The sequence below is a fragment of the Gadus chalcogrammus genome, chromosome 6, assembly GCF_026213295.1.
Source record: "Gadus chalcogrammus isolate NIFS_2021 chromosome 6, NIFS_Gcha_1.0, whole genome shotgun sequence".
Taxonomy (NCBI): Eukaryota; Metazoa; Chordata; class Actinopteri; order Gadiformes; family Gadidae; genus Gadus; species Gadus chalcogrammus.
The window spans coordinates 1,212,466-1,239,699 of NC_079417.1; the positions used below are offsets into that span (position 1 = coordinate 1,212,466).

Here is a 27,234-nt window from a genome sequence, read left to right on the forward strand (position 1 = left end):
ATTAGTTATGAAGAGGCCCACCGTTGTTTGTTCTTAATTGTATAACCTATCACTGAATTTCAGCAAATTAGATGTTTTTACCTAATATATAAAAAGCCGGCCCTGAGGACAGGGGTATTGACAAATAAGGGGATTTCTGTTAAAGACCCACGGTTCCTAATGCATACTACCAGGTGGGATTCAGACCGCAACACTTTTTGTTTTAGATTTTTAGATTTTTTTTAATACCAGTGGGAAGGACGGTATAATTTAACTATCCCTGCTGCATTCAAATGCCAAGGTTCTACTCTATTGGGAGGCTTCTGTACCAACTACTCTCTAAACTAAAGTCCTATACCCTGTTGCGGTAGGCCGGGCTTGTCTTCATCCTCAGTGTTTTCAACCCCTGGCTTTTCGACCTTTATAGAGCTTCCCTTGCCAGTTTTACTTTCTGGGAAGGTCAGTAGCGAGTACAACCGCGGCAACGCAAAGGTGGAAACGTCTGAGCCATAAATGGTTTTTCTGACGCCCCTCCGCAGTTATTGAGGCAGGGTGTAAATTTCAAATCTTATAGTGATGAGAGCAAGAAGTGAGAGCGGGTTTTAAATGTAGGTGGAAGGTTTCACAAACTGTCTGATAAAGGTTTAGATGCAACATAAATCATGGGAGCAAAGAGGAAAACACGTTGTTTTTTTTCCAAGTGTCCTAACAAGATTATCAACAATGAAAGCTGTGGTCAAATACTGTAAAAATAAAAAGTATATAATAAATTATAAAATGCATGATAGTGACAGGAATGATAAAATGTCACCATCTGGTGGGTGTGGAAATTCAGTAAGTATTGGGTGAACTGAGTGTTTATGTACTTGAGCACTGTAAGAGGACTTTACCCTTAACCAACATCCCTCCTCACTTCAAAAACCTTGACGACTTTCTGAGAACATCCAATCGAACACACACACATTGTTGTTTATAGCTCATCTGTCGAACGCGCACACTTTGTTGAGTTGAGAGATCTAGAAAAATTATTCTTGCAGCTAATTTTGTCCCATTTGTTTTTTGTAAGTCATGTAAATGAGAGAGAGAAGTGCAGATACATAACGACTTTAAAGCGATGTGAACTGTGGTTAGTGGTTATTGCAGTGAATATAAAAAAGGCGGAAGTAAAATGTGAAGACTATTACTGTAGCCTTTCACAATTAGCCAGTCACCCCAGGAACTGGAACACCCGGATCTCGTCTGAATCTTGAATCTAATGGTACGGTTTCTCTGCACTGGTACGGTCGCTCTGGTAAACCTTGGATACCCAGTGGTAAGAACACTCACTATCAGTGTGTTTAACACAAACGAATAGACGGACATCGATCAGGCACACATTCCAACACACACACACACACACACACACACACACACACACACACACACACACACACACACACACACACACACACACACACACACACACACACCTGTGGTCCACCTCCTGCTCTCAGTCTTTGCGTCTGAACTGTTTCCTGAAGACTGGTTTCAGCACAATGTCCACCTCTTATGGTCTATTGATATTAACTCTCTGTCTTCTTATTCTGTACCTCTCTTCACCTCTCTCCCTCCCTCTCACTCCCCTTCACCTCTCTCCCTCCCTCTCATTCTCCTCACCTCTATCTCTCCCTCTCACTCCTTCACCTCTCTCCCTCCCTCTCACTCCCCTTCACCTCTCTCCCTCCCTCTCATTCTCCTCACCTCTATCTCTCCCTCTCACTCCTTCACCTCTCTCCCTCCCTCTCACTCCCCTTCACCTCTCTCCCTCCCTCTCATTCTCCTCACCTCTATCTCTCCCTCTCACTCCTTCACCTCTCTCCCTCCCTCTCACTCCTTCACCTCTCTCCCTCCTTCTCACTCCTTCACCTCTCTCCCTCCCCTTCACCTCTCTCCCTCTCTCTCACTCCCCTTCACCTCTCTATCTCCTTCATCTCTCTCCCTCCCTCTCACTCCTTCACCTCTCTCACTCCTTCACGTCTCTCACTCCCTCTCACTCCTTCACCTCTCTCCCTCCCTCTCACTCCCCTTCACCTCTCTCCCTCCCTCTCACTCCTTCACCTCTCTCACTCCCTCTCACTCCTTCACCTCTCTCCCTCCCTCTCACTCCTTCACCTCTCTCCCTCCCTCTCACTCCTTCACCTCTCTCCCTCCCTCTCACTCTCCTTCACCTCTCTCCCTCCCTCTCACTCCTTCACCTCTCTCCCTCCCTCTCACTCCCCTTCACCTCTCTCCGTCCCTCTCACTCCCCTTCACCTCTCTCACTCCCTCTCACTCCTTCACCTCTCTCCCTCCCTCTCACTCCTTCACCTCTCTCCCTCCCTCTCACTCCTTCACCTCTCTCCCTCCCTCTCACTCTCCTTCACCTCTCTCCCTCCCTCTCACTCTCCTTCACCTCTCTCCCTCCCTCTCACTCCCCTTCACCTCTCTCCGTCCCTCTCACTCCTTCACCTCTCTCACTCCCTCTCACTCCTTCACCTCTCTCCCTCCCTCTCACTCCTTCACCTCTCTCCCTCCCTCTCACTCCTTCACCTCTCTCCCTCCCTCTCACTCTCCTTCACCTCTCTCCCTCCCTCTCACTCCTTCACCTCCCTCCCTCTCACTCCCCTTCACCTCTCTCCGTCCCTCTCACTCCCCTTCACCTCTCTCCCTCCCTCTCACTCCCCTTCACCTCTCTCCCTCCCTCTCACTCCTTCACCTCTCTCCGTCCCTCTCACTCCCCTTCACCTCTCTCACTCCCTCTCACTCCTTCACCTCTCTCCCTCCCTCTCACTCCTTCACCTCTCTCCCTCCCTCTCTCCCTCCCTCTCACTCCTTCACCTCTCTCCGTCCCTCTCACTCCCCTTCACCTCTCTCACTCCCTCTCACTCCTTCACCTCTCTCACTCCCTCTCACTCCCCTTCACCTCTCTCCCTCCTTCTCACTCCTTCACCTCTCTCCCTCCCCTTCACCTCTCTCCCTCTCTCTCACTCCCCTTCACCTCTCTATCTCCTTCATCTCTCTCCCTCCCTCTCACTCCTTCACCTCTCTCACTCCTTCACGTCTCTCACTCCCTCTCACTCCTTCACCTCTCTCCCTCCCTCTCACTCCCCTTCACCTCTCTCCCTCCCTCTCACTCCTTCACCTCTCTCACTCCCTCTCACTCCTTCACCTCTCTCCCTCCCTCTCACTCCTTCACCTCTCTCCCTCCCTCTCACTCCTTCACCTCTCTCCCTCCCTCTCACTCTCCTTCACCTCTCTCCCTCCCTCTCACTCCTTCACCTCTCTCCCTCCCTCTCACTCCCCTTCACCTCTCTCCGTCCCTCTCACTCCCCTTCACCTCTCTCACTCCCTCTCACTCCTTCACCTCTCTCCCTCCCTCTCACTCCTTCACCTCTCTCCCTCCCTCTCACTCCTTCACCTCTCTCCCTCCCTCTCACTCTCCTTCACCTCTCTCCCTCCCTCTCACTCTCCTTCACCTCTCTCCCTCCCTCTCACTCCCCTTCACCTCTCTCCGTCCCTCTCACTCCTTCACCTCTCTCACTCCCTCTCACTCCTTCACCTCTCTCCCTCCCTCTCACTCCTTCACCTCTCTCCCTCCCTCTCACTCCTTCACCTCTCTCCCTCCCTCTCACTCTCCTTCACCTCTCTCCCTCCCTCTCACTCCTTCACCTCCCTCCCTCTCACTCCCCTTCACCTCTCTCCGTCCCTCTCACTCCCCTTCACCTCTCTCCCTCCCTCTCACTCCCCTTCACCTCTCTCCCTCCCTCTCACTCCTTCACCTCTCTCCGTCCCTCTCACTCCCCTTCACCTCTCTCACTCCCTCTCACTCCTTCACCTCTCTCCCTCCCTCTCACTCCTTCACCTCTCTCCCTCCCTCTCTCCCTCCCTCTCACTCCTTCACCTCTCTCCGTCCCTCTCACTCCCCTTCACCTCTCTCACTCCCTCTCACTCCTTCACCTCTCTCACTCCCTCTCACTCCCCTTCACCTCTCTCCGTCCCTCTCACTCCCCTTCACCTCTCTCCCTCCCTCTCACTCCCCTTCACCTCTCTCACTCCCTCTCACTCCCCTTCACCTCTCTCCCTCCCTCTCACTCCCCTTCACCTCTCTCACTCCCTCTCACTCCCCTTCACCTCTCTCCCTCCCCTTCACCTCTCTCCGTCCCTCTCACTCCCCTTCACCTCTCTCACTCCCTCTCACTCCTTCACCTCTCTCCCTCCCTCTCACTCCCCTTCACCTCTCTCCGTCCCTCTCACTCCCCTTCACCTCTCTCACTCCCTCTCACTCCTTCACCTCTCTCCCTCCCTCTCACTCCTTCACCTCTCTCCCTCCCCTTCACCTCTCTCCCTGTCTCTCACTCCCCTTCACCTCTCTATCTCCTTCATCTCTCTCCCTCCCTCTCACTCCTTCACCTCTCTCACTCCTTCACCTCTCTCCCTCCCTCTCACTCCCCTTCACCTCTCTCCGTCCCTCTCACTCCCCTTCACCTCTCTCACTCCCTCTCACTCCTTCAGCTCTCTCACTCCCTCTCATTCCTTCCCCTCTCTCCCTCCCTCTCACTCCCCTTCACCTCTCTCCCTCCCTCACCTCTCTCCCTCCCTCTCACTCCCCTTCACCTCTCTCCGTCCCTCTCACTCCCCTTCACCTCTCTCACTCCCTCTCACTCCTTCACCTCTCTCCCTCCCTCTCACTCCTTCACCTCTCTCCCTCCCCTTCACCTCTCTCCGTCCCTCTCACTCCCCTTCACCTCTCTCACTCCCTCTCACTCCCCTTCACCTCTCTCCCTCCCCTTCACCTCTCTCCGTCCCTCTCACTCCCCTTCACCTCTCTCACTCCCTCTCACTCCTTCACCTCTCTCCCTCCCTCTCACTCCTTCACCTCTCTCCCTTCCTATCTTGAGATAGGAAGGTATTTAGGGGTTTTGGTATTACAGAAGGAGGTTTCCTAACCTAACTTAGGAAGAAAACCTATCTTATCTTAAGATAGGAATTTATCCATTACAGAACTCCTAAGTTAGGAATTTCTTAAGTTAGGATCCCTAAGTTAGGTGGCTATACACCCTGTCCTAAATTCAAAATAACTGTCAATAACTGAAAAAAATGGCAGCAGCACTGTTAGTAGGTCTGCTTGACAATGAAGACGATGATCAACACAACAGAAACGTGATGTCTGAAAGCCTACAGAGGCCGCGTAATTATTTCTTAAATTTTCATGACCATATTTTAATTTCATTTCATCGCCTGCAAAGACATTACATTTTGAATTTGGTGGAAGAATTACTTTACTACTTTATAACTCCTCTTCTTGTTCCCTGTATCACTACCCGCCATGACGTCGTACTAGTGCAACTATCTTGCCGTTATTAACAGTCTCTGTTAATGTTAAAAGTAACTCGTTCTATCAATCACATGCACATTCCGAGTGCAGAAACTGACGATTGCAGATCGAAAATCTGATTTACAGAGCAGTTAGGATTACCTAAATTAAGATAAGATAGGAGGCCACAGATACGATAGGAAATGACCAACAGGTTAGGGACTGCTTCTGTAATAGGAAGTTAGGATTTTTCCTATCTTTGAGTCCCTAACTTCAGTTAGGGACTAACTTCAGAGAAGTTAGGATTTTGTCTGTAATGAGGCTCCAGGATTCCACAGGTCCGTCCACCTGGTGGTTGCCGTGGTGAAGGGCGTGGTGTTGGCGGTTCTCCTTCTCCTCCTGGCTGGGGTTGTCTTCGCTAAATGGTGCTCAAACAAAACCAATCAAATGTAAAAAAGATATTTGTCAATATCAGACATTGAAGTTGATAAAAAAACAACATATTTGTACGCGTAAAGATTAAAGTAGAAATGTTAATGTCTTATTTTGATTGGATCACTTAAAAATTTTGCATCTCTGTCTTGTTGCTCCAAATTGCCCACCCTACATTAACTCTGTTTCTATCACAGAATGAGGAAACACAAAAAGGAGAACCAGAGAATCGACAAACATGAGAACCAGAGAATCAACCAACGAAGACACAAACCGCATGGCATGAATATAAATGGGCAGAGTCACTATTGATCCCTATCACCAGAAGTTCCGCCCCTCTCTGCCCATTGGCCAACCCATGAACTCAGGCGGCGAGCGTGAGATAGTTTGAGATAAGCTCTGCAGATCACCAACACTCATATTTCCCTGTCTTCAGAGAAGATCTCGTGAACTAACATCCACAATATCTTGTTTATAGGTCAGCGTTTGAATTCACACACTTTGTTGAGGGGTAATATCTGGGGGTCACTGAGATACAATTATCATGAAGACATTTAGATGCAGCTTATTCTGCCAGTTATTGTACTTTAGACATGGTCATTGTTCACGTTATCCTGTCGTGTTCACTAATAATAACGGCTGATCAATAATCCATATACACTGGAGATACTCCACCTGTGACCGATGTTGGCCGCGTACATTGTGGCCCATCGTGCATCCCTAACTTCTAGTCTCTAAGTTTGATGAATCAAATAAAGACATAACGGTTGCTCAATATAATAGAAAGTCAAACTCTACTTCAACTTATGTTTTGTTACAATCTAAACCAAGTTGTAGATCAATCCAAAGCAAAGGGACTACTTCTATAAAACATGTTGATAATGGGTCTATAGGGACGTTCTACTGGGCCAATATAAACTGAACTGTTGATAAGATGTCATGTCAATCAGAGATGGAGAAGGGAAGCTATATAAGGTATTTAAACAATGTGAAGGAAGGTTATTGGCTATTGCAGAGAATATCTAAAAGGAGGAAGCTACATGTGAAGACTATTACTGTAGCCTTTCACAATCAGCCAATCAGCCCTACCCCTGTCCAAGTGACGTTAATAACCAGACACAGAGAGGCAGCTACGGAGCAGATGAAGATGAATCCATGGACCCTCTCTGTGCTCCTGCTACTAGCTGGTAAGCTGTAATGCTTTTTCTGTTTACTACCGGAGACGTGTCCGTACACAAACTGGATCCAGCTGGCCTGTGGGCTCAACCTAGAGCTCTTTCGAGAGTCTAATGGGACCTCAACTCTACCACTAGACACAGACAAAGTTTTAATGTTTTATTAATGGGCCTCACCAAAAAAGCTTTCATAACATAAAAGAAAAAAAATTGATGCATAGAGTCTGAAGTTTGACACGAAATATGGTATAATTTATTATGCTTTATGATATGATATCAAATATTATATAATATGATATAAAACCAAACACATTCCAATATCAACGTCTCACCCTGACCTTCTCAGAGCGTCTTTACCATCAACCAGTCGCTCTCATTCTCACCATGACGGTGAAAAGCTCAACTTGGAGAGAGCATGACCTCCTGTGAGACCCTCCCTTAGAACCGGGCTCCCTGTTGTGACCCCGACTGTCTGCTTCCTCCAGGGCCGCTGGGGGGGGACCCTGACTGGCACGTGGAGTACCCTGACTCCTTCTGCGTGGTGGAGGGCTCCACCGCCACCATCCCCTGCAGCTTCACCCACCCCACGGGGCTCCGGGTGAAGCGGGTGGTCTGGTGCGCCAATCTTCAGTTCTGCTGGCACCCCGTGTCCAACGGGTACAACAGCAGCAACGTCCGGGCCGACAGCAGGTTCCTGTACCTGGGGGACCTCATCGGGAACTGCACCTTGAATATCACCAAGATGCTGAAACAGGACGCTGCAACGTACCGCTTCCGCATCGAGGCCAACGCCGAAGGGTAAGGAGTCAGAGTCAACGTCACTGGTAAGTGTTACTTATGGTACTGTTAGTAGTCAGTGTTACGTCTGGTATTGTTACTAGTCTGTGTAACTCCTGATGCTGTTAGTAGTCAGTGTTACTTCTACTACTGTCCCATTATAATAGGACTATAGGAAGAGACTAGACTTGGTTCCCATTGGGGAGGGATTAGTAGCTTCCTGTAGTCAACCTTGAGCAAGATGTCCTCACCCACCTGCTCCTCATGAGATGTTTCTGGATGTCCTGGAAGACGCTTTGGATCAAAGGGACTCGATCACAAAGAGCTTGATCAGGAACAGCCTGGGAAGTTGGCCCATACAACAGATTGTAGGACTCCTTGTATGTACAAACTGAGGTGGTAAATATACTCAAATGAAGGGTATATGCTGTCAATCTGTCCAGTTGTAAAGAACGTCTGTCTCACTGTGTCTTCAACAGACGGAGAGGTTGTGAAGGTCAGAAGCTCCGTCACTGACCATGTGGTGAAAGAGGGCGGTCAGGTCACACTCACCTGTACCTCAGCCTGCTCCTTCCACCAATTGGACGTCCACTGGTACAGAAATGGCCACGCCCTATCAGAGACAGGCCCCGCCCTCCACCTCAGTGGTCTGACCAATGACGACGCAGGGAATTACACCTGCTCTCTGGACTCCAGTGGGCAGAACACCTCTGCGCCTTGGAGTCTATTGGTGTTGGAAGATGAAGGTGAGCCCCTCTGTGTTCACTAATGCACATGAGGGTGGTCCCTCATCTAATGTAATATAGTCTATTATAGTCTAACATTATCTAATGTAATATAGTCTCTTATAGTCTGACATTATGTTATATAGTCTATTATAGTCTGACGTCATTTATTTTATTAAAGTCTATTATGTCTAACATTATCTTAACTATTATAGTCAGACGTTATCTGATGTAGTCGAACATTAACTAATCTATTGTAGTTTGGTATAGTCTAAAATAATCTCATATAGTCTACTACAGTCTAAAATGATCTAATCTTATAGAGTCTACTAAAGACTGACATTGTCTAATGTTATATAGTCTAGTATAGTCTAACGGTATGTCATGGTATATACTGGTAGTCTATGATAAGGATAATCTCATTAATGTCATTATCTGACATAGTCTTTGATAGTCTAACGTTAGCTGTTATGTTCTATGATAGTCTAATGACCGCTCCATCCATGATGAACCCCTTGTGTTGTTCTCCAGGATTCCACAGGTCGGTCCACCTGGAGGTTGCCATGGTGAAGGGCGTGGTGTTGACGGTTCTCCTTCTCCTCGTGGCTGGGGTTGTCTTCGCTAAATGGTTTTCTAACAAAACCAAACGTATCTAAAAAAGCTGTTTGTCGATATGAGAAATTGAAGTTGATTAAATTAACATATTTGTACACTTTTTTTTTCAGATTAAAAAATATTTTTTCCTTTTAATGAATGTGTTAAAGATGATTGTATTTTAGAATAATTATTTCGCCATATTGGAGTAAATTCCGTTGACGTCCCTGTGAACTGTGGCTGACGGCTGGTCTCAGCAGCCTCACCTGGCCTGAGTCAGACTGAGAGACTCTGGGGCTGGTGGGGCTGCACACCTGTTGTGCGATGGCTAGTCAATGCTCACAGGTTAAACCAGCCGTCACCACACACACTCAGGAGATCACCTAGATGGCAGCATGGATCTCCTTCTTCATGTGTCATGGACTTCAACATCCGCAATAAACCGGTTTCAACATCATTACCCATTGTCATCCCATTGTCATGTGTCTTGAGCAGCCCGGTAAAAGCCACCTAGGTGGAGTGGGTCGGCCATCTTTTTGTGGAGTGGGTCCGCCATCTTTAGGTGGAGTGTGGCGGCCATCTTTATGAGGAGAGTGGCGGCCATCTTTATGAGGAGAGTGGCGGCCATCTTTAGGAGGAGAGTGGCGGCCATCTTTAGGAGGAGCTTGGCCCTACTCATTCTGCATGACTGGAGTCCGCCCAATGGGTCTGACCTTTGGCCAAAGGCAGTGAGCTAGTCCCTTGGTTTGAGGAAGTCGTCAGAAAAGAGGGATGTTTTATTTTGATTGGATCATTTAAAAATGTAGAATCTCTTTGTCTTGTTTCTCCAAATGGCCCACCCTTAACTCTGTTTCTATCACATAATGAGGAAACACAAAAAAGAGAACCAGAGAATCAACAAGCCTGAGAACCAGAGAATCAACCAACGAAGACACAAACCACAAGGCATAAATATACCTGAGCAGAGTCACTGTTGATCCTCATCAACAGAAGTCCCACCCCTCTCTGCCCATTGGCCAACCCATGAACTCAGGCGGAGAGCAAGAGATTGTGTGAGATAAGCTCAGCAGCTCATCAATACTCATATTTCCCTGACTTCAGAGAACATTCGTAAGCAAACAGCCACAATACCTTGTTTGTAGGTCAGCGTTTGAATTCACAGACTTTTGAGGGGTAATATCTGGGGGTCACTGAGATACAATCATCATGAAGACATTTAGTTGAAGCTTATTCTGCAGTTATTGTACTTTAGACATGGTCCTTGTTCATGTTACCCTGTCGTGTTTAATAATGGCTGATCAATAATCCATATTCACTGGAGATACTCCAACGGTGACCGATGTTGGCCGAGTACATTGTGGCCCATCGTGCATCTCTAAATTTGAGTCCTCCAGTTTATGAAGTAATCCCGGATCTAAATAAGGCATTACGATTGTTAAATAGAATAATAGAAAGTCAGACTCAACTTCAAATGATGATTTTTACGATCGGGTCCAAGCTGTAGATCAATCCAAAGCAAAGGGACTACTTCTATAAAACACGTTGATAATGGGACTATAGGGACGTTCTACTGGGCCAATATAAACGAAATGTTCATTGGATGTCTCGTCAATGAGAGAGGGAGAAGGGCAGCTATATGGACTTTGAAGCATTGTGAAGAGAGGGTCAGGGCTATTGCAGAGTGTCTAAAAGGTGGAAGTTAAACGTGAAGACTACCGCCGCCATCCCCTTCAGCTTCACCCTCCCCCCTCCTGCACCTTGAAGATGATCAAGAAAGTGAAACAGGACGCAAAGAGGTACTACTTTCGCTTCAAGACCAACGTCGACAGCGGACAGCCAGGAGTCACTGTCACTGGTAAGTGTTACTTCTAGCTCCGTCACTATATGTTACTTACGGTAGGCTACTGTCCCTAATGTTAGTTCTGTCACTGACAAATTATGACAGAATGATAGGATGAGGCTACACTTGGTTCCCATTGGGGAGGGTTAAGGAGCTTCCTGTGCTCAACCTTGAGCAAGATGTCTTCAACCACCTGCTCCTCATGCAATGTTTCTGGATGCCCTAGAAGACGCTCTTGATCAAGGGGATTTTATGATTCCCTGTATCTGCAAACTGACATGGTAAATAGTCAGATCAGATCATCATCATAAGTGATGACCTGACAGCATTACAGCTGGTAAGCTTTAATGCTTCTTCTGATACTAACGGAAACGTGTCCGTACACAAACTGGATCCAGCTGGCCTGTTGGCTCAACCTATAGCTCTTTTGAGAGTCTAGTGGGACCTCAACTCTACCATTAGACACAGACAAAGAAGGACACTTTGATCAGTTTATCGTTCCATATGTTATAATAATAAAATAGCAATGATAATGATAATAATTTTTTTCTCAATACTTTCAGAACAGAAAAGAAAAAATTGGATATCTAGTAGTTCGAAGTTTGATACGATATGTAATATAATTTATTATGCTTCATGATATATCAAATATATGATATCAAATATTATATGATATGATATAAAACCAAACACATTCCAATATCAACGTCTCACCCTGACCTTCTCAGAGCGTCTTTACCATCAACCAGTCGCTCTCATTCTCACCATGACGTGGAAAAGCTCAACTTGGAGAGAGCATGACCTCATGTGAGACCCTCCCTTAGAACCGGGCTCCCTGTTGTGACCCCGACTGTCTGCTTCCTCCAGGGCCGCTGGGGGCGGAGCCTGACTGGCACGTGGAGTACCCTGACTCCTTCTGCGTGGTGGAGGGCTCCACCGCCACCATCCCCTGCAGCTTCACCCACCCCGCGGGGCTCCGGGTGGAAAACATCTTAAACAGAAAACCTGTTTCTGTTTAAGATGTTTTAAACAGAAACAGGTTTACTGGTTCACTAGTTCAGTGGCACTTAAAGCCTACTAGGGAAATGATGAAGGGAATCTGAGGTTTGCTGGTCTGCTTCTGGGTGACAGGTCAGCCCCTGGACCGGGACATGAGATCGTCTACAGCGAGGTCGTTCACTGAACCAAACTCAAGCAGCGACTCCTCTTCCTCCTCCAGTGATGACGAGATAAGGGAACACTGACGTCATCATGTCTGTTGTCTGTCACAGACTTATTGGTTGAGTCTTGTTCTTTTCAGTTTATATTTCTGATTGTAACATTTCTGATGATATCTGTGTTTCATGCTTTTGAGTTTCCTATCTCAATCTTTATTCTGAATATACTCAAGGTTGTCTGAATAACGGTGAGGTTTGCAAAGACTGATTCTTCTCCATTCTGGTCCTGATGACTAGGGAATGTTTAAAAAAAATACTTCTCAATTTAGTTTCCTGATGGCAAGGAATGAGCCAGTTCTTATTCTGTTAGCTTACAGTATTTATGCAATCATATCTTTACAATCTATGGGTCATGTAGGCTTACAATAAGATCTGTCATGTTCTTATCATCAGTGGTTCTTGTTTTTTAGTGAAGCCATTTTAAATGCTCATAAAGTTGATTGGGGGCAGATAATTTGGAGCTAATATAAGAGGGGTAAGCATAATTCACTGAAACTCAGCAGGAACTTTTTCTGCTGCCATGTGTGTCAAAGTCCTCTCTTAAATTAGCAGAAGTCAGATAGAATTGAACAAAAGTCTTTTTGTGAAGCGTCTGTATAAAAATACAGGTATTATAGGTATGCATAACCCAATTTAGACATAGAACAAGCTTTTTGGGAACTGTATTAGACCTTTCAGGTAGGCTATTAAACTATAAATGTTAAATTATTAACTTATTCTGAGCATACAGTGTATTTTCATTTGGATACAGCTGTTAATAAGCCTAATGATTTCTCAGTGCAAATGAAACCAGCTAATAGGCTAACTGAAATAAAACCATGCCAATGTGTAGGTATAGTGAAAGGTATTTGATGAAGTGGGGCTATTTTAATTCCAAAGGCTGAGGGAACTTAATCAGGATGCATAGTATCCTGGATCTCCGAAGGAATTGGCTTTTAAAAAATAAAATCTGCCTGCCTCTATTTTAATTTAAAATAGGGGTGTTTATACTTATGCACCCTGTATTTTAAGGGAGAACATTTATTTATTTATGATAGATTATTCATTCACAAAGCAAATTGGTGTCCTTAAAGGTAGCATTTTTCATCAATGGTATAATAAAGGCATTAAGATCAATTTCACTTTTTAGTCAACTTTAGCATGGGTGACTAAAGTTATGCCTACCACTGTATATATATATATTTATATATATATATATGTATGTGTGTATGTGTATAGATATATACATATTGTTTTTACTATTCACTTATTTACAGCAATTCATGATATAAATCAATAAACTCAGACCATGTCAGCAGCTTGTCCGCTCTTTCCTCCGTGTTGTCCTAAAGTCTCCACCACGGTTTCCTGAGCTGCATGAGGAGGCTCCAATCGCTCAGAGAAAGGAGTACAGATGTACTCCTCCCCACCGACGCAGGGAGGAGAACCAAACGGTCGGCTCAAACCGGCAGGAGCAATCTGACTAATCAACGATTACATTGACAAAAAAAACATGTGAGGGGATCTTAATGAAACACAAACAAAGAACACACCATTGGGAAGCTTAGACGGAGGTGTGGACGATGGTGAGGATGGCCATGCTGGTACAACCTTTGGTCCAAGGAGCTGCTCAGCAGCTGAGACTGGCCACTCTGCCCCAGGTAAGTCTAACGTCTCCTTTAGCCAGTTAACAAATAGGATAATAGATGGACAAAATAGAGAAAATAAATGGAGAAGAGAGACATTAAAGATGGACATCAGGCGGCCAGCATAGGCCTTGTCAGCTCCAAACCAAAGAAAGTGCAGGGCTAGGGCTAGGCTAAACCGAGACACTCATGACGATATCTTAATTAGGGTTAGGGATGAATACCCCCATATTGTCAACTACTATCTTTCGTGTTCTATCAACACAGGGTTCATTCCAACTCCTCACTTTAACTGTTGCAGTTAACTTCTGAGTAGTTGGTTCAATTTGACCATGGTTTAATAAATATTGACCAGAACAACAATGATATCAAAACAGATGCAGGGATAAGAGACAGCAGCCCTGCTGCTAGTTCTGACGGGCGTTCACACCATGGGGGTGAAGGGCTTGTGCTCGCTGCTGGAGGACTACAGACAGATCTACCAGGACGTCCGCTTCAGGGACAGCAAGCTAGTGGTGGACGGCAGTAGCCTGGCCCACCTCCTCTACAAGATGGCCGACCAGAACCACGGCGGGGAGTACCTGGCCTTCCAGGCGGAGGTCCAGGCTTTTTTCAAGAATCTGTCAGACCGTGGAATCAAACGTACGTGTGGATGGACGGAGGCTCGGCCACCAACAACATCAAACTGGACCCCTCAAGAACTGGGTCAAAGAGAAGGTTTGGAGAACTACCATGGTTTAATAAATATTGACAAGAACAACAACAATGATATCAAAACAGATTCAGGGATAAGAGACAGCGGCCCTTCAAAGGAGAAACAAACCCCCTGAACACATCTTCAAACAAGGCTTTGAGTTTTTTCATTATGGGAAAGGCTGCTGGCTTCCCTGCAAGACAGACGGGTAGAACCAGACTAGCAGGCTCCCTAAACACCCATTCAATTCTGTTTCAATAAGCAGAGGACAGGTGTGTCCTGTCAACGTTCAATCAGCAGGGCATCAGGTAGCACTGTCAGACAATGACAGCGGTGTTTAACCTGTAGAGGGAGCCATCGAATGCAAAGCAATCTACAATCTGTGTGTTGAGTTATCCGTTAGATTGACATGTGGTTTGTTCCCACTTCCCAGGCAGACCCCGCTGTGAGGCTGCAGGTGTGTCTGGAGACGCTGGGCGTGGAGGAAGAGACGCTGGAGGGAGTTCCGGCTCACCTGCGCCTCCCAGTGGCTGTGACCCGCTACTGGCTGAGGAGGGCCAGCCCTGAGCCGACGCTCCTCAAAGCTCTGCTGATGGTCATGGTCCAAGGAGAACTGATCAGAAAAAATGGAGGGAAAACAGGTAGGTAGCACATGATGTAACTTTAATCACCCACTCACTCACTCCTCCCTACCTGTGTGTGTGTGTGTGTGTGTGTGTGTGCGTGTGTGTGTGTGTGTGTGTGTGTGTGTGTGTGTGTGTGTGTGTGTGTGTGTAGGTGGGCAGCATTATACCAAACACAGTAAACAGCTTCCAGATGGTGTCGTGGCTCACAGCTTCAACCAATGGCAGGCCTGCCTGAAGGACGCCTCCCAGCTCAACTTGCTGTTCTGCAAGGCCCTCCCTGAACCCCACTTTGCCTGACACCAAGACTGTGCTGTTTCTGTAGCAACGGCATCACACCCAGGATGAGGAAGAGGAGGAGCTGGGCGGGGCTGAAGGTCTGGATCAGGGCTCAGATTGGCCTTTGGTGTCAGTTAGAACACGCTACAGAACCAATGACAGGAAGGACCTGGAGTCCGCCCAATGGGTCTAACCTTTTGCCAAAGGCAGTGAGCTAGTCCCTTGGTTTGAGGAAGGGATCTGAAGGGAGGGATGTTATATTTTGATTGGATCATTTCAAAATGTAGCTTCTCTCTTTCTTGTCGCTCGAAATTGCCCACCATACCGTATCTCTGTTTCTATCACATAATTTGGAAACAGAAAAAGGATCGAAGAATCAACCAACCTGAGAACCAGAGAATCAACCAACGAAGACACAAACCACAAGGCATTAATATAACTGAGCAGAGTCACTGTTATCCTTATCACCAGAAGTCCCGCCCCTCTCTGCCCATTGGCCAACCCATGAACTCAGGCGGAGAGCGAGAGATAGTGTGAGATAAGCTCAGCAGCTCACCAACACTCATAGTTCCCTGTCTTCAGAGAACATTCGTAAACTAACATCCACAATATATTGTTCATAGGTCAGCGTTTGAATTCACACACTTTGTTGAGGGGTAATATCTGGGGGTCACTGAGATACAACTATCATGAAGACAATTAGTTGTAGCTTATTCTTTTGTAGACGTTCTACTGGGTCAATATAAACTGAACAGTTGATAGGATGTCATGTCAATGAGAGAGGGAGAAGCTATATATGGTATTTAAAGCATTGTGAAGGGAGGTTATTGGCTATTGCAGAGAATATCTAAAAGGAGGAAGCTACATGTGAAGACTATTACTGTAGCCTTTCACAATCAGCCAATCAGCCCTCCCCCTGTCCAAGTGGCGTTAACAACCAGACACAGAGAGGCAGCTACGGAGCAGATGAAGATGAATCCATGGACCCTCTCTGTGCTCCTGCTGCTAGCTGGTAAGCTGTAATGCTTCTTCTGTTTACTACCGGGAACGTGTCCGTACACAAACTGGATCCAGCTGGCCTGTGGGCTCAACCTAGAGCTCTTTTTAGAGTCTAATGGGACCTCAACTCTACCACTAGACACAGATAAAGAAGGACACTTTGATCAGTTTATCGTTCCATATGTTATCATAATAATAATAATAATATTGATGATAATAATAATGCATTGTTTTCTTAATGGGCCTCACCCCAAGAGCTTTCATAACATAAAAGAAAAAAAACTTGATATATAAAGTGTGAAATTAGATACGATATTATATAATTTATTATGCTTTATGATATACCAAATATTATATAATATGATATAAAACCAAACATATATCAATATCAACGTCCCACCCTGACCTTCTCAGAGCGTCTTCACCATCAACCAGTCGCTCTCATTCTCACCATGACGGTGAAAAGCTCAACTTGGAGAGAGCATGACCTCATGTGAGACCCTCCCTTAGAACCGGGCTCCCTGTTGTGACCCCGACTGTCTGCTTCCTCCAGGGCCGCTGGGGGCGGACCCTGACTGGTACGTGGAGTACCCTGACTCCTTCTGCGTGGTGGAGGGCTCCACCGCCACCATCCCCTGCAGCTTCACCCACCCCGCGGGGCGCCGGGTGGAGCGGGTGTTCTGGTGCACCAATCAGGTGTTCTGCCAAATCTCCACGCCCAACGTGTACGACAGCAGCATCGTCCGGGCCGACAGCAGGTTCCTGTACCTGGGGGACCTCATCAGGAACTGCACCTTAAAGATCATCAAGACGGAGAAACGGGACACTGCAACGTACCGCTTCCGCTTCGAGACCAACGGCGGAGGGTTCACCGGACAGAAAGGAGTCAGAGTCAACGTCACTGGTAAGTGTTACTTCTGGTACTTTTAATAGTTAGTTTTACATCTAGTACTGTTACTAGGGTCGGTGTTACCTCTACTACTGTCCCATTATAATAGGACTATAGGAAGAGACTAGACTTGGTTCCCATTGGGGAGGGATTAGTAGCTTCCTGTAGTCAACCTTGAGCAAGATGTCCTAACCCACCTGCTCCTCATGAGATGTTTCTGGATGTCCTGGAAGACGCTTTGGATACGGTCTGTTGTTGTCTGACATTATCTAATTTATTAAAGTCTATTACAGTCTAACATTATCTAATCTAATAAAATGTATTATAGTTCAACATTATATACCCTATTATAGTCTAAAATTATCTAATTTTATACAGTATATTATAGTCTAAAATTATCTAATCTAATATAGTCTATTTTAGTCTGACATTATCTTATCAAATGTAGTATATTATTCCCGTACTGTCACTAGTCAATGTTAAATTCTACTATTACTGTCACTACTATTACTTCTAGTACTGTCAGAAGTGTTACTTCTAGTACTAGTTAGTGTTATTTAAGTTCTGACACTCGTGTTAGCAAGGTGTCCAGTTGTAAAGAACGTCCGTCTCACTGTGTCTCCAACAGATGGAGAGGATGTGAAGGTCAGAAGCTCCGTCACTGACCATGTGGTGAAAGAGGGCGGTCAGGTCACACTCACCTGTACCTCAGCCTGCTCCTTCCACCAATTGGACGTCCACTGGTACAGAAACGGCCACAACCTATCAGAGACAGGCCCCGCCCTCCACCTCAGCGGTCTGACCAATGACGACACAGGGAATTACACCTGCTCTCTGGACTCCAGTGGGCAGAACACCTCTGGGCCTTGGAGTCTATTGGTGGGGGAGTATGAAGGTGAGCCCCTCTGTGTTCACTAATGTCATGAGGGTGGTCCCTCATCTAATGTAATATAGTGTACGATAGTCTAACACTATCTAATCTAATCTAGTATAGTCTTACATTATCTAATGTTAGGCACCGGTAGTCCACTATAGTCTAATATTATTCATTATAGTCTGTGATAGTCTAACATTATCTGATGTAATATAGTCTTGGATGATCTAACATTATCTATTATAGTCTAATACAGTCTAACATTATCTGATATAGTCTATTATAGCCTAATATTATCTTATATAGTCTACTATAGTCTTATATTATCTGATATAGTCTATTATAGTCTAACATTATCTGTTATAGTGTAGTATAGTCTAATATTATCTGATATAGTCTAACATAGTCTAACCAATTGACCGCTCCATCCATGATGAATCCCTTGTGTTGTTCTCCAGGATTCCGCTGGTCGGTCCACCTGGTGGTTGCCGTGGTGAAGGGCGTGGTGTTGGCGGTTCTCTTTCTCCTCCATGCCGGGGCTGTCTTTGCTAAATGGTGCACAAACAAAACCAAACATATCTAAAAAAGCTGTTTGTCGATATGAGAAATTGAAATTGATTAAATTGACATATTTGTACACTTAAGATTGAAACATATAATTTTCATGTTAATGAATGTGTTAAAGATTATTTTATTTTAGAGTAATTATTTTGCCATATTGGAGTAAATTCCGTTGACGTCCCTGTGGGCTGTGGCTGACGGCTGGTCTCAGCAGCCTCACCTGGCCTGAGTCAGACTGAGAGACTCTGGGGCTGGTGGGGCTGCACACCTGTTGTGCGTTGGCTAGTCAATGCACACAGGTTAAACCAGCCGTCACTCAGGAGATCACCTAGATGGCAGCATGGATCACCATCTTCATGTGTCAGGGACTTCAACATCCGCAATAAACCGGTTTGACCTTCATCACCCATTGTCATCCCATTGTCATGTGTCTTGAGCAGCCCGGTAAAAGCCACCTAGGTGGAGTGGGTCGGCCATCTTTAGGTGGAGTGGGTCGGCCATCTTTAGGTAGAGTGGGTCGGCCATCTTTAGGTGGAGTGTGGCGGCCATCTTTATGAGGAGAGTGGCGGCCATCTTTAGGATGAGTGTGGCGGCCATCTTTAGGAGGAGAGTGGCGGCCATCTTTAGGTGGAGCTTGGCCCTACTCATTCTGCATGACTGGAGTCTGCCCAATGGGTCTGACCTTTGGCCAAAGGCAGTGAGCTAGGCCCTTGGTTTGAGGAAGTAGTCTGAAAAGAGGGATGTTTGATTTTGATTGGATCATTTAAAAATGTAGAATCTCTTTGTCTTGTTGCTCCAAATGGCCCACCCTACCTTAACTCTGTTCCTATCACAGAATGAGGAAACACAAAAAAGAGAACCAGAGAATCAACCAACGAAGACACAAACCACAAGGCATAAATATAACTGAGCAGAGTCACTGTTGATCCTCATCACCAGAAGTCCCGCCCCTCTCTGCCCATTGGCCAACCCATGAACTCAGGCGGAGAGCGAGAGATTGTGTGAGATAAGCTCAGCAGCTCATCAACACTCCTATTTCCCTGTCTTCAGAGAACATTCGTAAGCAAACATCCACAATACCTTGTTTATAGGTCAGCGTTTGAATTCACACACTTTGTTGAGGGGTAATATCTGGGGGTCACTGAGATACAATCATCATGAAGACATTTAGTTGAAGCTTATTCTGCAGTTATTGTACTTTAGACATGGTCCTTGTCCATGTTACCCTGTCGTGTTTAATAAAGGCTGATCAATAATCTATATTCACTGGAGAAACTCCAAAGGTGACCGATGTTGGCCGAGTACATTGAGGCCCATCGTGCATCTCTAAATTTGATGAGTCCTCCAGTTTATGAAGTAATTCCTGATCTAAATAAGGCATTAAGATTGTTAAATAGAATAATAGAAAGTAAGACTCAACTTCAAATGATGGTTTTTACGATCGGGTCCAAGCTGTAGATCAATCCAAAGAAAAGGGACTACTTCTATAAAACACGTTGATAATGCGACTATAGGGACGTTGACGTTCTACTGGGCCAATATGAACTGAAATGTTCATTGGATGTCTCGTCAATGAGAGAGGGAGAAGGGCAGCTATATATGGACTTTGAAGCATTGTGAAGAGAGGGTCATGGCTATTGCAGAGTGTCTAAAAGGTGGAAGTTAAACGTGAAGACTACCGCCGCCATCCCCTTCAGCTTCACCCTCCCCCTTGTCGACGTAAAGGAAGGCGTAGACATTTTGCACGTTAAGCGGTTGGGCCTCGTCAGGAACTGCACCTTGAAGATGATCAAGAAAGTGAAACAGGACGCAAAGAGGTACTACGTTCGCTTCAAGACCAACGTCGACAGCGGACAGCATGGAGTCACAGTATATATCCCTAGAAGACGCTCTGGATCAAGGGCATTTCATGATTCCTTGTATCTGCAAACTGACGTGGTAAATAGTCAATGATAAGTGATGACAACTTCAAAATGTTATTATAGGTATTATAGGTATACATAACCCAATTTAGACATAGAACAAGCTTTTTGGGAACTTTATTAAACTTTCAATTAGATTATTCAACTTTAAAAGTTTAATTATTATCTTATTATGAGCATACAGTGTATTGTCATTTGGATACAGCTGTGGAAAATATTCATATAAATAACATTTCTACTTCAGAATATGTTGTAAAAATAACTGTACAGACATAAAATAAAATGCCTCATCAAACATTTCGAAATGTTGTTTTCTACATTGGGCAGATAGAGTCCATTTCCTGTAGCCTTTCACAATCAGCCATTCAGCCCTCCCCCTGACGGTAACATCCACAGACACAGAGAGGAAGCTACGGAGCAGATGAAGACGAATCCATGGACCCTCTCTGTGCTCCTGCTGCTAGCTGGTAAGCTGTAATGCTTCTTCTGTTTACTACCGGGAACGTGTCCGTACACAAACTGGATCCAGCTGGCCTGTGGGCTCAACCTAGAGCTCTTTTTAGAGCCTGATGGACCTCAACTCTACCACTAGACACAGAAAAATAAGTGTTGCAACCCTAACCCTTTCATTCAATCAGTTTAACGTTCCATATGTTATGATAATAATAATATTAATAATAATATATTATTAATGCATTGTTTTCGTAATGGACATGAACAAAAAAGCTTTAATAACATAAAAGAAAAAATAATTATACATAAAGTATGAAATTAGTTATGATCTATGGCATGATATATGATATAATATGATATGATTTAATATGGTGTGCGATATGATATCATATATTATGCTGTTTGATGTGATATCAAATATGATATAATATGACATGAACGCAACACAATACAACCCAACAAAGTACAATATCAACTTCACACCCTGTATGGTAATCCCTTTCAACATTTAACCAGTCGGGCTGACTATTAGTGATTTAGTTTTCGCTAGCGGAAATGACATTTCAACATGTTTTTTTTACAGATATCTTTAATTTAATTATAGATAACAGCAATTCATTTTTCAGTTGTAAGAATGACGATTACAGATATCTACATCTCCCACATGTTGTAAAATAATTGTGACTAGTGGAAATGTAATGTCCCATTCCAGAAATCACATTTTTATTTTAGATATATGAGATATATAAACAAACCATTTCGGATATGCAGGCGTCATATTATTAAAATACCACAAGGCCATTGGTCGACATTCGACTACCTCAAGAATTTTCAAGAAATTATGTCAAATGCCGAAACTGTCATTACCTGAATGTGAAGTTTCTGTCAGCGAAATTGAACAACATGGCAGAGATAATTTCAGAGATAATGCAATATTTTTATAAAGATCTGGCATTAAAATGGGTTTTGATCACATTTCTAGAAAGAAATGTGTGTTTTGTTTTCATAATATTCGTTCAGTGATTGCATATTACCGGTAAGTCTAGTTCGTTAGGGTAAGGGTTATTAGGAGACGAGTTCTAAGTAAGGTCAATTTACACAAACTCAGATGAGGATTTATCCCCTAAATAGAGCACTTCAGTCATATACTAATTTAAAGATAACTGAATTAGCCTGCTTTTACAACAAACCATAGCGCACATATGGCTAAAACAACGGTAAGTGTGAAAGCTGTGCTGCCCTGCATCGTTTTATTTATGGTGTAAACTAGGTTCTGCTGGCTAGGAAACAGGCGGATATACTAAGGTGCACCAGACAGAACAGCGCCCCCAGAGTGCCGCCGAGGCAATGACCCCCTCATGTGTGAGGGGTTACTAATCATGCTCGGTGCCTGACCTCATGTGAGACCCTCCCTTAGAACCGGGCTCCCTGTTGTGACCCCGACTGTCTGCTTCCTCCAGGGCCGCTGGGGGCGGACCCTGACTGGTACGAGGAGTACCCTGACTGGGCGGACCCTGACTGGCACGTGGAGTACCCTGACTCCTTCTGCGTGGTGGAGGGCTCCACCGCCACCATCCCCTGCAGCTTCACCCACCCCGCGGGGCGCCGGGTGGAGCGGGTGGTGTGGTGCACCAATGATGAGTTCTGCCAGCGCCTTGTGTTCAACGTGTACGATAGCAGCAGCGTCCGGGCTGACAGAAGGTTCCAGTACCTGGGGGACCGCGTCGGGAACTGCACCTTAAAGATCATCAAGATGGTGAAACGGGACACTGCGATGTACCGCTTCCTCTTCCAGGCCAACGTCGATAAGTACACCGGACCGAAAGGAGTCATAGTCAAGGTCACTGGTAAGTGTTACTTCTAGTACCTTCACTGGTTAGTTTTACATCTAGTACTGTTACTAGGGTCGGGGTAACCTCTACTACTGTCCCATTATAATAGGACTATAGGAAGAGACTAGACTTGGTTCCCATCGGGGAGGGATTAGTAGCTTCCTGTAGTCAACCTTGAGCAAGATGTCCTCACCCACCTGCTCCTCATGAGATGTTTCTGGATGTCCTGGAAGACGCTTTGGATCAAATGCATTCTATGATTTCTTGTATCCGCAAACTGACCGTGGTAAATAGTCAATGATAAGTGATGACCACTTCAACTGAAGGATGTATGCTGTCATTCTGTCTAGTTGTAAAGAACGTCTGTCTCACTGTGTCTTCAACAGATGGAGAGGATGTGAAGGTCAGAAGCTCCGTCACTGACCATGTGGTGAAAGAGGGCGGTCAGGTCACACTCACCTGTACCTCAGCCTGCTCCTTCCACCAATTGGACGTCCACTGGTACAGAAATGGCCACGCCCTATCAGATACAGGCCCCGCCCTCCACCTCAGCGGTCTGACCAATAACAACACAGGGAATTACACCTGCTCTCTGGACTCCAGTGGGCAGAAAACCTCTGCGCCTTGGAGTCTATTGGTGTTGGTAGATGAAGGTGAGCCCCTCTGTGTTCACTAATGCACATGAGGGTGGTCCATCATCTACTATAGTCTAACTATATAGTCTAACATTATCTCATATAGTCTGTTATAGTCTGACATTATCGAATTGAATATAATTGTATCTAAAATAAGGTCCGTTTATAGGGAATCTGACGTATTTTTTCTGAAATTATGTCAACTAATCTAATCCAACACATTATATAATGTAATGTCATCTCACTGTTAATTACAAAGTTATGTAAACTAATCTATTTGTATCTGAAATAAATGTGTTGTTTAACAAAAAAAGGCAGGTTTGTCTGGCACCTTACGGTGTCGGTGGTGTTGAAGGTGCTGTGGGCTGTGTTCCTTCTCCTCCTGGCTGGGCTGGTCTTCGCTAAAAGGTACTCGAGCACTACTAATCTGTTCAACTAGGCGTAGGGAATGGAGCCCACTGTGGAGCTCACAGGGAGAGATTGCAATTACCACTTATCATCATAAGTCGCCAAACGGAACAGAACGGAATTCTTTGAAAATGTCCACTTTAATGTTAAAGTGGAAGATTAATGACATGCCACTAGGTGTGAGTGTGATTAGCCGTTACAAGTCGTTAAAATATGCCCCTTATGACATCACAAGTGGGCGTGTCCACCTAGATGTACGCTGGATAGATGAGCAACGTTTTCTACAGTCCACTGGGTAGTCTGGTAGACCCAAAAGCTACACACACACACACACACACACACACACACACACACACACACACACACACACACACACACACACACACACACACACACACACACACACACACACACACACCTTAACCCTGATATTCAAGAGCACCTGAACTGGAGTTCAGAGTAGTTGATTTTTAACAAACTGTTTGACTTAGACTGTTTTTTCAATATAATTTATTATTTGAGTAACTGACAGAATGGCATAGAATACTATGTTGAGATCAAAGTAGACATACTAAGATGTTTAAAACAAAAACAGTTTCACTAGTTCACTAGCTCAGTGGCACTTAAAGCCTACTAGGGAAATGATGAAGGGAATCTGAGGTTTGCTGGTCTGCTTCTGGGTGACAGGTCAGCCCCTGGACCGGAACATGAGATCGTCTACAGCGAGGTCGTTGGCTGAACCAAACTCAAGCAGCGACTCCTCTTCCTCCTCCAGTGATGACGAGATAAGGGAACACTGACGTCATCATGTCTGTTGTCTGTCATCACAGACTTATTGGTTGAGTCTTGTTCTTTTCAGTTTTTATTTCTGATTGTAGCATTTCTTATGATTTCAGTGTTTTATGCATTTTAGTTTTCTTTCTTTATTGTATGTTGTTGTTTATTCTGAATATACCTAAGGTTGTCTGAATAACGGTGAGGTTTGTAAAGACTGGTCCTGCTCCATTCTGGTCCGGATGATTAGGCTATGTTTAAAAAAGTGAGATCCTTCTCAATTTCTCGACGGCAAGGCGGCTCATTCGTTAGTTAGCCTAATGACTTCTCAGTGCAAATCAAACCAGCTAATCGGCTAACTGAAATAAAACCATGACAATCTGTAGGTATAGTGAAAGGTATTTGATGATGTGGGGCTATTTTAATTCCAAAGGCTAAGGGGACTTAATCATGATGCATAGTATCCATGAAATAACTGGCTTTTAACAAATAAAATCTACCTGCCTCTACAGCCTACCACTGTATGTGTGTATGTGTATATATATATATATATATGTACACATTGTTTTTACTATGCACTTATTTACTGCAATTCATGATATAATCAATAAACTCAGAACATGTCAGCAGCTTGTCCGCTCTCTCCTCCGTGTTGTCCTAAAGTCTCCACCACGGTTTCCTGAGCGCCATGAGGAGGCTCCAATCGCTCAGAGAAAGGAGTATAGATGTAGGCTACTCCGCCCCACTCCTCATCGGTTTTTTGACCCCCCCCCCCCCATCATTTAACCGCCCTCCGCAGGCTCAAGATGGAGGAGCATCAAAAGGCCATCACGTTTCTCCAGGACATCCCGACGATTGCTATAAGTGAACTAGGCGATTGCCTTGTGCGACAAATGGGTTGGCGGCGCCCTCTAGTGGCGCCCTTAATTCCCACTGATCCTAGAACTCGAAAAAACAAGCGAAATAAAACTTGAATAAAATTTGTTTATTAAACATGGTCATCCTAGGGCGCCCCCTCAGCCACATGTTTAGTTGTCAACCAGATTATTCGATTTAATTGATGATTTTTGTAAATCAAGCAAGACGTTACGTTACGTGGGGCAAGACGTCAAATGCTCAGCTGCTGCATTGATCAACCTCGACGTACATTGATTCTCAAAATATAGGTCTAAAGTCTGAGTATGCTTCATAGTATTTTTGTATACAATTCATTAGAGCTGACCCTTGCTTATTTTTAGTCTTCTTATTTCCACAATTAATAGTTAATTTCATTTTAAATATTCTTGAGCATCTTTCATTTCGAGGTAGACCATATTTTTATAAGTGGGTAAAAAAAAATGCTAAGCAAAGTAAAGGTATATCAGTTAATATATGTCTTCAGTGATGTTAAGTATAGTAATGTCAATTAACAGGGCAACACTCGCTATGGGAACGGGGGGCGCAAAACTCAATCTCGCCCAGTGCTCCCAAAGGGCTAGAGCCGGCCCTTCTGCTTCGTTGGATGATAACATGAACAGGGGTGATAATGGCAATATCAATGGTTGCCTAAGGTGATGCTGATCGGAGGAGACAGGTTTGCGTTAACGTCAAGGTTTACACAAGACCGCCAGTTGAATTCCATTATGCACTGAGCATCATATCTGTGGGGCAGCTCCACACAACGCATTATTGAGACTTCTTCGGAAATCTCACGTAGCCTTTTCTTCCATAAAGTAGTCCGACCGACGACCTGACTCAATTCATATACAAATATATGCCTTCTAATACTGATACTATAACCAGGGGTGCACATAACTGGTACGCAAGTCCGCATGCGCGGCTATGACCGGGGATGCGTAACGTCACTACAGCACTTTTGCGTAATTTACGGGAGATCGAAAAAAAAAAAAAAAAAAACAAAATACATTGAGCAGCTACTTGTGCGTTCGCCGCTTGCAAAGAAAAGGCAAATGGAGCAGAAGAAAATGTTTTTTTTTTTTAAAGTGGCACCAAGATGTGCCGTGGCTCGAAACAAATGATAAGCGCAATGAAATGTGTGCTAGTGGTGGATTTAATGATTAGTTTCCGTCACCCAGTTCGCGTGATTCAGTTCGCCAAGAGGAGTCGTTCGCGAATCGTTTGTTCGTTTGTACGTTCAGTCGAGTTTCCGGTAGCACTAACTCCAATGAGTCTGACTGACTCATCTGAGAACCTTGCAATGGCGTGCATTCCATGATGCGATATACCGCTACCGGAAACCAGGCTGAACGAACAAACGATTCGCGAAAGACTCCTCCCAGTTCAGTCGAGTTTCCGGTGAATCGATTCAACGGGAACTCGACTGAACTGGGAGGAGTCATTCGCAAATCAGCCTAGTTTCCGGTAGCGGTGAATCGCATCATGGAATGCACGCCATTGCACGGTTCTCAGCTGAGTCAGTCACACTCAGTGGAGTCAGTGCTACCGGAAACTTGTTCGTTCGTTCAGTCGAGTTTCCGGTGAATCGAATGGTGAACGAGACGAACGAGAGAAACGAACCGGTTCGGTTCGTTCGTCCTAAAGACTAGTTCATTTCGAACCGGTTCGCGAACGAACGAGCCAACACTAATGTGCGCT

General features: G+C 45.0%; 3 protein-coding genes across 4 annotated transcripts in view; all 3 read left to right on the plus strand.

The window, feature by feature from the left end:
* LOC130384463 (protein asteroid homolog 1-like) overlaps positions 1–15,053 on the plus strand; it is a 39,389-nt gene extending 24,336 nt beyond the window's left edge. Inside the window, exon 2 of the mRNA XM_056592661.1 lies at positions 14,824–15,053. Within this exon, the coding sequence (XP_056448636.1) occupies positions 14,824–15,039 (216 nt within the window). The 3' untranslated portion in view covers positions 15,040–15,053. The remainder of the gene's footprint in view (positions 1–14,823) is intronic.
* A 976-nt stretch (positions 15,054–16,029) lies between these two features.
* Positions 16,030–19,148, plus strand: LOC130384467 (sialic acid-binding Ig-like lectin 10). Its single transcript, XM_056592669.1, has 4 exons — positions 16,030–16,304; positions 16,845–17,195; positions 17,809–18,075; positions 18,513–19,148. The coding sequence occupies exons 1-4, from the start codon at positions 16,259–16,261 to the stop codon at positions 18,635–18,637; spliced, it is 789 nt and encodes a 262-aa protein (XP_056448644.1). The 5' UTR covers positions 16,030–16,258; the 3' UTR covers positions 18,638–19,148.
* Positions 19,149–19,203: 55 nt separating this feature from the next.
* LOC130384466 (B-cell receptor CD22-like) lies at positions 19,204–25,260 on the plus strand. 2 transcript variants are annotated; one of them, XM_056592667.1, is made up of 6 exons: positions 19,204–20,553; positions 20,865–21,004; positions 22,451–22,837; positions 23,209–23,475; positions 23,772–23,865; positions 24,553–25,260. In XM_056592667.1, exons 2-6 carry the CDS (start codon positions 20,959–20,961, stop codon positions 24,602–24,604), a joined length of 846 nt encoding a protein of 281 aa, XP_056448642.1. In that variant the 5' UTR covers positions 19,204–20,553; positions 20,865–20,958; the 3' UTR covers positions 24,605–25,260. The 2 variants fall into 2 exon arrangements, with proteins under 2 accessions (XP_056448642.1, XP_056448643.1); XM_056592668.1 differs by lacking the exon at positions 19,204–20,553 and having other exon boundaries at positions 20,879–21,004; positions 22,451–22,459; positions 22,496–22,837.
* The last annotated feature ends 1,974 nt before the right edge of the window (positions 25,261–27,234 follow it).